The 14096-nt window shown below is 41.1% G+C and overlaps 1 protein-coding gene across 1 annotated transcript in view; it reads left to right on the top strand.

Moving 5' to 3' along the window:
• LOC135510600 (adhesion G protein-coupled receptor L3-like) overlaps positions 1-14096 on the top strand; it is a 355347-nt gene that overhangs the window by 139298 nt on the left and 201953 nt on the right. The window contains 1 exon segment of the mRNA XM_064931641.1: positions 12069-12282. Coding sequence (XP_064787713.1) covers positions 12069-12282 — 214 coding nt within the window.

The raw sequence follows: 14096 nt of genomic DNA, 5'->3' as shown, positions 1-14096 counted from the left end.
TTTTCGTGAACACTTTGTCATAGGAAAAACCCAGGAAAATAGACTCCCAAAACTTTTCAGGGTTAGGATAGGCCTAAGGCTCGAATTGTATATAACAGGTCTAAGGTCAGGCTGAATGGTATTTAGCGTGACTTCCCTTAGTCATTCGGTCATGGATCTTTCACATTAGATTGATACAGACAACGTAGCTTTCTTATCTGAAAATCTAAAGCCTTAAATAGCAGGAGAAAAAAAACGAGACACTGTGTGATGTGTCTTGCTGTCTCATTTCACATGGCTAAATGTAGTTCCATGTAGTTCCTTTGCACTGTCAGGTGTTGCTGTTCGATAATAATAATTTGGTGTGTGCTTATATTTGTCCTATTTCACACATATACGAGCGCGTGTTAATACGCATGTGTGAATTGGAAATGTGTTCGCATATGAATTGGAAATTCACATATTCCAACTACCCCTGAGAACCTTCTCGGAGAATGGGGTCATGACCAGGGTCTGTTGTTATCAACGGCGACCCTGGAGCAATTAGGGTTTAAGTGCCTCGCTCTAGAGCACATCTGCAGATGTATTTTTTTTCTTCACCTTGTCGGCTCAGAGATTCCAAAAAGTGACCTTTTACTTACTGGCCCAACGCTCTAACCTCTCTAACCTCTCGAACCTCTCTAACCTCTCGAACCTCTCTAACCTCTCGAACCTCTCTAACCTCTCGAACCTCTCTAACCTGCCGATGTCTGCACTGCGCCAATGGTCCATGTGAGAAAGGCAGGTTCTTCTCCCCATCACGCAAGGAAAGCATCTTTTTGTTTATTTTTTTGACCTCCGATATACTTTGTGTCGCGGCCAGGGCAAGTTGAGTTATGTTTCTGTGTGTGTGTCTGTGTCAATTAGTGTGGGTGTGTGTCTGGGTGGTTTGAGGGGAACGAGGTGGTGTTTTGTTTTGGCCCATAATGTCCCCAGAGCGACACAGAAGCCTGGGGGGATGGTTGCAGCCAGGGGAAGACGGGGGAGATGACAAGAGAAGAAATAGACAAACGATGTCAATGTGACGGGTAGCAGAACAAAGCCCAACTTTCTCTCGCTCTCATGCGCACTTGCTCGCTCTCTTTCTCTCGCGAGCTGCCACTATAACAGTAGCCGCCAACTTCCTAGGCTGCCCCCGAGACTGACAAAGTCTGCGGTTCGCAGATGTGAAGCCGGACATATTATTCAACTTATTTTACATGTAGAGAATAGAAATGGAAATATATATTTTTTTTCAGTCGTCAATATTTTGGGATATTCAAATGTTCATCAAGTGTTCGTTTCAATGGATTTCATGATGGGGCCCTTTTTCACTTCGACAAGAAATTAGTCAAATGGACTTCAACTCGTGTATATTCAACAAGAATAATGAAGTCATTGAACCGCATTCTGAATTATCCCAGAAATTCCTTGAGCTGAAGAGAAATTGACCTCCATATAGTTAACTATAATTTGCTTTTTGAAGTGGAGTATCAATCTCTGAACACCCGGAAGAGCATCATCCTCCTTTTGTCATCTGCTTATTTTTTGGTCTGCTACAGCTCAGCACTTTGATTAAATTAAGCCCTTGTTGGCATTCATTTAAAGGGGCAATTCACCGCTTTCTAGCCTCATATTCATCATCTACAGCACCTGTACCAGTGCAGGTCTGGTCTAAAAATCATCACCAATCACAGGTGGGGTGCCGCCGCTAACGCCATAATGGACAGGCCACCACTCTACCAGTGTCTACAGTACATACAGTACCAGTCAAAAGATAGGACACACCTACTCATTCCAGGGTTTTACTTTCTTTTTACTATTTTCTACATTGTAGAATAATAGTGGAGACATCTAAACTATGAAGTAACACACATGGAATCATGTAGTAACCAAAGAAAGTTGTAAGCAAATCAAAATATACTTTATTTTAGGTTCTTCAAAGTTGCTTTATGACAGCTTTGCACACTCTTGGCATTCTCTCAACCAGCTCCATGAGGTAGTCACCTGGAATGCATTTCAATTAACAGGTGTGCGTTAAAAGTACATTTTAATGTGTTTGAGCCCATCAGTTGTGCTGTGAAATGGTACTGGTGGTATAGAGAAGAGAACAGCTCAAATAAGCAAAGAGAAACAAGAGTCCATCATTACTTTAATAAATGAAGGTCAGTCAATGTGGAACATTTCAGTCGCAAAAAACATCCAGTGCTATGATGAAACTGGCTCTCATGAGGACCGCCATAGGAAAGGAAGACCTGTAAAGAAACCACTACTAAAGGATACAAATAAGAAGAAGATACTTACTTGGGCCAAGAAACATGAGAAGAAACATGAGCAATGGACATTAGACCTGTGGAAATCTGTCCTTTGGTCTGATGAGTCCAAATTTGAGATTTTTGGTTCCAACCGCCGTGTCTTTGTGAGACGCAGAGTAGGTGAACGGATGATCTCCACATGTGTGGTTCCCACTGTGAAGCATGGAGGAGGTGTGATGCTGAGGGGGTTCTTTGCTGGTGACACTGTTGGTGATTTCTTTAGAATTCAAGGCACACTTAACCAGCATGGCTACCACAGCATTCTGTGATGATACTCCATCCATCTGGTTTGCACTTAGTGGTACTATCAATTGTCTTTCAACAGGCCAATGACACAACACACCTCCAGGCTGTGTAAGGGCTATTTGACCAATAAGGAGAGTGATGGAGTGCTGCATCAGATGACCTAGCCTCCACAATCACCCGACCTCAGCCCAATTGAGGTGGTTTGGAATGAGTTGGACAACTGATTTAAGAAAAAGCAGCCAACAAGTCCTCAGCATATGTGGGAACTCTTCCAAGACTGTTGGAAAAGCATTCAAAGTGAAGCTGGTTGAGAGAATGCCAAGAGTGTGCAAAGCTGTCAAGGTAAAGGGTGGCTACTTTGAAGAATCTCAAATATAAAATATATTTTAGTTTGTTTAACACTTTTTTGGTTACAACATGATTCCATGTGTTAATTCATTGTTTTGATGTCTGTCTTCACTATTATTCTACAATGTAAAAAATAAAGAAAAACCCTTGAATGAGTAGGTGTCCAACCTTTTGACTGGTACTGTATGTGAAATGGGATCATTAATTTGAAGTAAAAAACTGAATGGCCCCTTTAGCCTCACGTTTAGCATCCACTTCACCAGCCCACCTTTAAAACATACTTATAGCAATCAGCGTAGGGACTCCCTTTTTCATAATGGAACAGACAAAAACATTGATTTTTGTTACAGTAAATATAGAAATATAGCTCTATTAGACCGTATCTGTCCCCCTCCCACCGCCATTAACAGCAAGCATCAAACATTAGGTGTTGGGGGGCCAGTAGGAGGCACTCTTTCCTCTGGTCTAAAGAAAATATCCCAATGCCCCAGGGCAGTGATTGGGGACACTGCCCTGTGTAGGGTGCCGTCTTTCGGATGGGACGTTAAACGGGTGTCCTGACTCTCTGAAGTCATTTAAGATCCCATGGCACTTATTGTAAGAGTAGGGGTGTTAACCCCAGTGTCCTGGCTAAATTCCCAATCTGGCCCTCAAACCATCACGGTCACCTAATAATCCCCAGTTTACAATTCATACCCCTCATCTCCCCTGTAACTATTCCCCAGGTCGTTGCTGCAAATGAGAACGTTTTCTCAGTCAACTTACCTGGTAAAATAACTGATGGATTACACGTTTCAGGCAAGAACTAGCGGTCTAGTGAGGTTAAGGTGTTACTCAGGCAGTTGATGTAGCCTCTCTAATTGACATAGCTGATTTTGTTCTCCTGTATCTCACCTTGGGGCTAATTCAGTAATTCACTGACGTAAATAGAGCTAATTTCCTCCCTCGGCATGGCTGACTGCTAGATTGACAGGTGAGGCACGTGTGTTAGTTTGTCACTAGCTCTGTCAAGCATAACTCGCCTCCCCTATACTGGCGAGCTTGGTGTGTTGCCAGGCGTTGGAAGATGTGTGTCGATGAAGAGGAGTGGGAACAAAACAAATGGCCTGTTTCCACTGGCAAGCAGAACGTGTCTTCAGACCATGCTTTCTCCCCATTAGACTGACTCATGCTAATTGCTAATTACACTAAAACCACAGTGCCGGTTGAGGCGCCAAAAGCCAACAATTGGTGTGATTTTGAAGGGCCTGTCAATCTAGGATCCACTGAAGAACACCTGGAACTGGATAGCTCTGTGTTTTGTTGGGTGTGCAGTCTTCGATGACAGGCATTTAATGCGTTTCTTTTTCCTGCAGACACATCAAGGGTTCTATTGAAATATATATATATATATATATATATATATATATATATATATATATATATATATATATATATATATATATATATATATATATATATATATTTACCCCCATATATATATATATATATATATATATATATATATATATATATATATATATTTACCCCCATATATATATATATATATATATATATATATATATATATATATATATTTACCCCCATATATATATATATATATATATATATATATATATATATTTACCCCATATATATATATATATATATATATATATATATATTTTTTTTAAACAATGACATATTTCTGCATTGCAAAGTGTGTTTGATTAATGTCTACATGACTGAGTCACATGTTTTTATTGACTACACTCATTCAAAAGCACAGCTTACACATTGTCTTGTCTTACGTAGTCTCCTTATCCTTTTCGATTGAGTAGAGACTCTTAGATTTGGATTGCCTGGGGATATATCTAAACTTAATTTACTCATTATGCTAGTTTCTCACATAAAAATGAACAATTCTTTGTTCTTTATGGAAAAATGGTTACCGTTAAGAGCAATTTTTAAATTAGGTCTACCCTCCATTTCCTCAAACCGTCTCGGCTTGCCACAGGTGACACAATCTCCTTCACCATAAAGCGCAAGTGGGTGTGGCTGCCTCCCTCTGCTCTAATCGAATAACGACATTATGATTCATGCGCTAATTAATCACCTGTTTTGTGGGCCGAGCAGATTCAGCTACGTGGGGAAGAGAGACAGACGTTTGATGTGTTGAATCAGCCCTTCTCTCCCTCCATCCCTCCCTCCATCTTTCCCTTCCTCCATCTCTCAATCCATCATTAATGCCTTTCAATAAGAGCTCATTTGAATTGTCCGCCCTCTGTTTTGGTATGTGTTGTTTGCAGCAGGAAACGAGCTGCCTCCTGGGACGAAATACTCTACTCCTTCATAATATTAGCTAAACTTTTCATACTGAAGTTTCTGATTTAGTGTATTTCCCAATCCGGGCTTAATTTGAGATGGCAGGTTTATCTCAAATCATCACTGACTGTGTTGGAGCTGATGCTGTCGGAAACTGGTTGAGATTGGAAAAGTTGAATAATTGCACAAGTCCGTATAGGGACCCTTCGAAATCGTACCAGACATGTGTTGATCTCCATTATGACAGCCATTTACACAAACAAGCTCTCTAATCATAATGTCTGCAGTCGTTGGGCCCCCTTCAATCGGACAATTTTTCAGTTTCTTGGGAGATTAACTGAAATGCCTACCCCGAGGGCCCGTTTTGGTATTAATTATGACTTTTAAATGTCATTGCTAGTTAGCTCTGTCTGACCCAAAGTGCCCGGTGTCTCGGAAAGGAGGTAAGAGCGTCTGGGCTGTTCTTCAATGACCCCAGGGCCTCAGTGCCGCTCTACATGCAAGCCCTCTTGAGGACATGCAATTTACCCCCATTACTTAAGGAAATCCGCATTCAAGACCCGCAATCAAACTCATCTTTTGGTTTTCAATTTGCTGCCTCTCCGAGTGATTCGAAACCTTGGGAAGAGCGACATTTTCCTCTCAACCATTATTTCCGATGACCTTTAGAATTCCCTTTTTGGTGAGTAATTGCATTTTTAAATATTCATTTGTGAATTGTGTCATGTCTGTAGAAATGACTCGCTCTTTGTAGATTCACTGTGTGAATTAACACTTTTAGACAAGTTGAAGAAAAGTTGAAGTAAAGATATCATTCTTCACTTTAGCCTAAAAGGTGATTTGATTTCAAAGTTTTTATCAAGCAAGTTCTCCCACAATTCTGTGTATTCAGCAGAGCGCTCGTCAAGAGACCTATCCTGGGAAATTCTCAGGAGCAGGAATAAAACTACAGAAGAATATTCCTCAAGGATTACAGAAAGAGAAAGTGGAACAGAATAGAATTGAGAGCTTAGATATCAGTAAGGACTCTCAATGAGACTCCGTCTTGCTTTTTAGCTATAGGTGGGTGTCTGGCCTTAGATGGTGATACGGGCACACAGGCAGGATGCTGGTGTTGGTAGACAGGGAATCTGAGCCCTATCCATCGCCACTTCCGGGTACAAATGTAATTACATAGAATTGTTGACTACTCTGGTAATTCAAGTCTATTTTGGGCATTTGGTTACTTGCTTACATTAGTCGATTAGGGATTCTGGCTCCTGAATTGCTTTTTAATATTTGGGAGGAAGACATCGCTTGACGAACATTCTGAGAACTTGAACTGAAAATAGGTTATAGTGAGAGTCCATTTTTAAGACCCTCAAGGGACGTTGAGGTCATGCTAATAGCCCAATCAGTTGTCAATGTACAGTCAGGGTAGTACATCTGATTTATTCTTAAGCAGCGGTGAAAATGAGCCGGGAGGGAGGGGTGGTGGTATGCTGTATTGGTAAAACATAAGCCTATCACAATAATTAAAACAAAGATGCCAAGAAAACTGAAAGCTATTACACTATTATTTATCATGACCTCATGTCAGTGTCATAAAATATTAGCAAATGGACTTGAAACCATGTGGAAGTACGATCCAAAATGTGGTGTGGTATGACAATAACAGTGACATTTTGCCAAGACAGAGACGCGAGGACAGCAGTGGATGCATCAATTCAGATTTCAAGTGTCGGCCTATTTCACAATTGCCGAATGTCATCCATTACACTTTTTGGTGCTTTGTAAGAGATTTCCATTTCTCAAATGGTGGATGTAGCGCTCTATATGGACGTGGGAATTATTATAGAGTGGATGAAAATGCGTAGGGAGCCTTTTGGCGTGATTGTTTGACAATCAGATGAAGACATCAAAATTAATTGGGATTCTGTATGTAATTCTATGATTAGAATTGTAAAAAAAATGTGGAGGTTCCATACCGGGAAGAAATGAAATCTACTTTCACCCCGGTTAAACAGTGTGCAAAAATAAATATTCCAACATTTTATTCGGACCTATTCAAACCGAATAATTAAATCAAATATATAGACTTTCAAATGTATGCTGGTGCCTTTTTTGTATCCTTTCATGTTGAGTTAGCATAGCATAGTTTGCATAGCATAGATAGCATAGGCTATAGTTAGCTATGCTAGTTTCGACGCCCATCTTTGAGAATAACCTGGGAACCCTTATACAGTTAATTTCTCTCAATGTCGGTCTAACATACCTTAGATGTAATATGTCTGTTGCCCATTTAATCTGGCCTACGTTTGAAGCTGCGTACAGTCCCAGTCAAGTTAGGACACACTTACTCATTCATGGGTTTTTCAAAGCTGTCATCAAGGCAAAGGGTGGCTACTTTGAAGAATCTCACATATGAAATATATTTTGATTTGTTTCACACTCTTTTGGTTACTATATAAATCCATATGTATTATTATATAGTTTTGATGTCTTCACTTCTACAATGTAGAAAATAGTAAAAAAAAAAAAAAAAACCTGGAATGAGTCGGTGTGTCCAAACTTTTGACTGGTACTGTAGGTCATGACCTTTGAAGTTTGAGACTCATTACAGTAGTGTGTGTGTGTACACACCATATATCGAAGTGTTACCAGTGAAGCACACATTAATACCATAACTTGTGAATAAATGTTAATATCCTACTATGAATGCTGTGATTTCAAACAACCTAGGATGGCACACTGTGTTGCTTAAAATGGCACAGATGAATTTGATCCTCTTGCCTTATAGAATAACTACGGCACTTTGCCCACTGCCCAGTGAATTGAAATAGATCAGTAATACTCAGAGAGCAAACTCATGTTTAGGAGAGCTATTCAGCAAAGCACAGTTCAATAGAACTCAAATCTGCTTATAAATTGATGTGGCGTCGCGTTTGAGAATGAGCTACTCCATAGCAAGAGAATAATATGAAACAGAATGTGGAATAAATGAGATAAGAATGAAATCATTTATTGATTTCAGGGATCGTGGAGACAAAATGGCTTTTTTAAATTCAGTTTGGTACTTTATCATAAGGGGGTGGTAAGTATTTTGCAATTCTCAGTGCAACGTTTCTATGGTAACCATCCCATGCAATGGGCTGTGCATGTGCCTTTGGATAGAACTGTTAAAAACATAGCCATCTGGATTTTGGGCCACATTTTGCTGCATTTATTGGTTTACTATATGGATGGCATCATCCTCTCCATATAAATGACGCTTATTGTATTGTGGTGCTTTTGCTACAAGTATTTTATACTGACCAAATGTAAATGCAACAAGTTCAACGTTTTTACTGAGTTACAGTTCATATGAGGAAATCAGTCAATTGAAATAAATAAATCAGGACCTAATCTATGGATTTCACATAACTGGGAATACAGATGCATCTGTTGGTCACAGGTATCTCTTAAAAATGGGCCTCACAATGGGCTTCAGGATCTCATCACAGTATTTCTGTTCATTCAAATTGACATGGATAAAATGTAATTGCCTTCATTATCCATTGTTTATGTCTGCCCATACCATAACCCCACCGCCGCCATGGGGCACTCTGTTCACAACGTTGGCATCAGCAAACTGCTCGCCCACACAACACCATAACCGTGGTCTGCGGTTGTGAGGCCAGTTGGACGTTCGACTAAATTCTCTAGAACGACGTTGGAGTCAGTTTATGGGAGAGAAATTAACATTCACTTCTCTGGCAACAGCTCTGGTGGACATTCCTGCATGCCAATTGCATGCTCCCTCAACTTGAGTCATCTGTGCCATTGTGTTGTGACAAAACGGCACATTTCAGAGTGACCTTTTAATGTCCCCAGCACAAGGTGCACCTATGTAATCATCATGCTGTTAAATCAGCTTGTTGCCACACCTGTCAGGTGGATGGATTATCTTGGCAAAGGAGAAATGCTCACTAACAGGGATAAAAAACAAATTGTGCACAAAATTTGAGAAAAATAAGCATTTTGTGCATATGGAACATTTCTGGGATCTTTTATTCCATCTCATGAAACGTGGGACCAAAACTTTACATTATGCGTTTATATATTTGTTCAGTGTAAAGTCGTGGCCAAAAGTTTTGAGAATGAGACAAATATACATTTTCACAAAGTCTGCCTCAGTTTATGATGGCAATTTGCATATACCTCTGAATGTTATGAAGAATTGCAATTAATTGCAAAGTCCCACTTTGCCATGCAAATGAACTGAAACCCCCAAAAACATTTCCACAGCATTTCAGCCCTGCCTCAAATGGACCAGCTGACATCATGTCAGTGATTCTCTCGTTAACACAGGTGTGAGTGTTGACGAGGATAAGGCTGGAGATCACTCTGTCATGCTGATTGAGTTCAAATAACAGACTGGAAGCTTCAAAAGGAGGGGGGTGTTTGGAATCATTGTTCTTCCTCTGTCAATCATGGTTATCTGTGAGGAAACATGTGCCGCCATCATTGCTTTGCACAAGAAGGGCTTGACAGGCAAGGATATTGTTGCCAGTAAGATTGCACCTAAATCAACCATTTATCGGATCATCAAGAACTTCAAGGAGGACGGTTCAATTGTTTTGAAGAAGGCTTCAGGGCGCCCAAGAAAGCCAGCAGGCGCCAGGACCGTCCCCTAAAGTTGATTCAGCTGTGGGATCGGGGCACCACCAGTACAGAGCTTGCTGAGGAATGGCAGCAGGCAGGTGTGAGTGCATCTGCACGCACAGTGAGGCGAAGACCTTTGGAGGATGGCCTGGTGTCAAGAGGGGCAGCAAAGAAGCCACTTCTCTCCAGGTAAAACATCAGGGACAGACTGATTTTCTGCAAAAGGTACAGGGATTGGACTGCTGAAGACTGGATTAATGTCATTTTCTCTGATGAATCCCCTTTCCGATTGTTTGGGGCATCCGGAAAAAAGCTTGTCCGGAGAAGACCAGGTGAGCGCTACCATCAGTCTTGTGTCATGCCAACAGTAAATAATCCTGAGACCATTCATGTGTGGGGTTGCTTCTCAGTCAAGGGAGTGGGCTCACTCACAATTTTGCCGAAGAACACAGCAATGTATAAAGAATGATGCCAACACATCCCCGAGAGCAACTTCTCCCAACCATCCAGGAAAAGTTTGGTGATGAACAATGCCTCTTCCAGCATGATGGAGCACCTTGCCATAAGGCAAAAGTGATAACTAAGTGGCTCAGGGAACAAAAGATTGATATTTTTTGGGTCCATGGCCAGGAAACTCCCCAGACCTTAATCCCATTGAGAACTTGTGGTCAAACCTCAAGAGGCGGGTGGACAAACAAAACCCCACAAATTCTTACAAGCATTGATTATGCAAGAATGGGCTGCCATCAGTCAGGATGTGGCCCAGAAGTTAATTGACAGCATGCCAGCGCGGATTGCAGAGGTCCTGAAAAAGAAGGGTCAACACTGCAAATATTGACTCTGCATCAACTTCATGTAACTGTCAATAAAAGCCTTTGACTCTTACAAAATGCTTGTAATTATACTTCAGTATTCCATAGTAACATCTGACAAAAATATCTAAAGACACTGAAGCAGCAAACTTTGGAAATTAGTATTTGTGTCATTCTTCATAGATTTTCAACACATTTCATTGTATTTATATCACTGCCTAATCAAATGTTTGACAAGCTGGCACCATGGATGCTATTTTTGTTCTTCTCTCCCTTGATTAAAAGTAGAAATGTAATAAGATCCGGATCACTTGTTTTGAGAGAGAGAGACTTCCATTAAGTAGGAGATAATTGATATGTTTCATTCCTTAAACCGGAGGAAATTTATTCATAAGTCCGATTTCTGTTATAATGACAACTGGCTTCTAGCAACTAAGGCACTTCCACTGATACAGGCTGCATTCCAAATGGCACCCTATACCCTACATAGTTCACTACATTTTACTGGAGGGGGGAGAGAACTTCACAAAGCCATACAGTCACACAGGCAAAACACACACAGGTAAATTGCTCTCACACTTCCAGGCTGTCTAGCCCCCTTCCAGCCCATGATAAATGCTTGCAGTCAGGACCCATTGTCCAGTGTTGGCGTTGCAACACAGACACTTCTGTTAAGGGGTGTTTATGAAAATCTCAAATTGTCACGGTCCCCTGCGATCTCTCAGCCCAATGTTTACATTTCCCACTCATTTTTTCATTCCCACTGTAAACACCAAACCCCTGGAGTTTCCTCTGTTCCTCTGGCAAGAGGCGAAGCAGAAACGGCATGACAGACCGCAGGCTCTGGTCTCCTGGTCTCCTGCCATTTGGCTGCCTGAGGTAAACAATGACAATACTGCCAGAGAGCTAGCAGTTAACCCCTCTTTGACCCAACCGTCACCTTTCCCTGTTAAGTGGGCGTGGCCACCTCTCTCAGCTCTAATTGAATAATGACATGATTAATGCTTTAATTGATCACCTGCGTTGAGGATGATGGATGTTTATCATTCTCTCTCTCTCGTTCCTTTTTTTTCTGTATTGGTCTTACTGGTAGGATTGTCATCATGAACATACCTAACATGCTCCCCACATACTCCTTCGCTTTGAACTATTGACCTTTCACCATATCTCTCCATATCCCTCTTCTACGCAACCTACAGCCATGTTATTTTGCCTCCCACGCCCAACTCCCTCCGTCCCAATGTCTGATCTTGGACCTTTGCTCTATCCTCACCCTCTCTTCATCTTTTGCTCTGTTTATCTTGCTCTATTGGTTAAGATATTAGGTTGGCAAGTGGGAGACACAGGTTCAATTCCCGCATGGTAAATATCCCCAGTGTTACGCAGGTTTTGCTGAGGTTATTTTCTCTCTATGTACCCACAGCCTTCAGTCGAGCTCCCATCCCCATGGCGGTGGTGAGGAGGGAGCTGTCGTGTGAGAGCTACCCCATCGAGCTGCGCTGCCCGGGCACCGATGTCATCATGATTGAGAGTGCCAACTACGGCCGCACCGACGACAAGATCTGTGACGCCGACCCAGCGCAAATGGAAAATACACGCTGCTACCTTCCCGATGCCTACAAGATCATGTCCCAGAGGTAAGAATCCAGACCTCGATATACAATGGCCTCCTGAAATATTGGGACAGTGACCCATTTGTTGTTGTCTATGTACTCCAGCACATTGAATTTTTTAAATGATACTATGACTGAGGTTAAATTGCAGCTTTAATTTGAGGGTATTTTCATCCATATCGGGTGAACAGTTTAGAAATTGCAGGTCTTTTTGTACATAGTCCCCGCATTTTAGTGGACCAAAAGTAATGGGACAAATTCACTTATGCATTAAAGTAGTAAAAAGTGAAACATGTAGTCCCATATTCATAGCACGCAATGACTACATCCAAGCTTGTGACTCCAAAAGTTTGTTGGACTAATTTGCTGTTTGTTACGGTTGTGTTTCAGATTATTTATTATTACTATAGAATGGTAAATAATGTATTGTCATTTTGGAGTCACTTTTATTGCAAATAAGAATAGGATATGTTTCTAAACGCTTCTACATTAATGTGGATGCCATCATGACTACGGATAATCCTGAATTAATTGTGAATTATGATGATTGAGAAAGTTAGACACACATATCAAACCCCAAAGACATGCTAACCTCTCACCATTACAATAACAGGGGGGCCCCAAGTGCTGCCGTTGCAATTTTGGTTACCTTTTATTGAGCCTTTGTCTGGGGTTGGCAGGGCAGAGTGGGGGGGGATATCATGAACTAACTTTGTCCATTCAGGGGAACACGTCCTCATTGAAAATAATACACAATTCTCCAATGTTGATAATTTGTCTTTCATTTACATTTCTGAGTTGAGTTCAATTGGAGATTAAATTGACCCTTCGCTAAGCCCCGCCCTAGAATGTTGGGCAACCAATTGCAGCGCTCCAATGGATAGCAACTGCTGTCAAGCCCAACACCTCGGACAAGCTCACGTTTAAATTGCATGAAAGCCAGTAAGGGCTATGGCAAAAACTGAATGTTTTCTTCAAAAAATACATGTTTAAATGGCTAAATAATTGAACAGTGCGGCAGGAGTACTTGCTACTCTGAATCCAGAGCCTGTTGGAGTATTTTTCAAATCTGAATATGGATCCAAATTTTTGAAGAAATCCAATGTTTGGAGTGGAAGCGGTCTAGAATTCTGTAATGTTCTCCGATTGAACACTATAAATCCCTGTCTGAGCTGTAAATTCATACCACAAATACATTTGACCTGTGATAGAAATGAATGTTGATTTGAATACATTATCTCTTATTTTTCGACATAAATATTTTTCTCGGTGAGCTCCCCTGCCAGGCCTAAGCGCTTTGTTCAGCGTTACGGCTACATTGTGGGGATACCAGGAAATGGAGTCCGATTTGTCAGTGCAGACAAAGAGTATACAGCACTTTGACAGTGATTTAAGAGATTGTACACATAATTTGAGGATCTACATTAAGCAAATGTACACAGATCACACAGGCTTTGAGCATACTGTACATGCAGCCAATGTGTTCGATTTAAGGAAAGTAAGTACATTCATCGTTATTTTTTTTGACTGTGGTATGATCCTTATGCACAGTTCTTATAGCCCTGTGTTGAGTAACTCAGTACTAGTAAGGAGAGATGGTCGACCGAGGTTGTCTGTCAAACCACTTTCCATAGATGCACAGCATGATTTGGTTCAAGCCCCCTTTAAAAGCTGCAGACATGTACCAGGATTTGTAGCACTTGTCATGATCACGTCCTCATGAATACTGTAGGTTACGAGCACTCCACCGAGATAAGGTTTATCTAAATTGCTATTCAGTGTTGACACGTCCTCGTTTTCCAGACCCAGCGTTCCATGTGCTGCTTTGAGAATTCTAA

This window comes from Oncorhynchus masou, chromosome 23 (genome assembly GCF_036934945.1).
Source record: "Oncorhynchus masou masou isolate Uvic2021 chromosome 23, UVic_Omas_1.1, whole genome shotgun sequence".
In the NCBI taxonomy this organism is placed as follows: Eukaryota; Metazoa; Chordata; class Actinopteri; order Salmoniformes; family Salmonidae; genus Oncorhynchus; species Oncorhynchus masou.
This window is presented reverse-complemented; position numbering and strand designations above follow the sequence as displayed.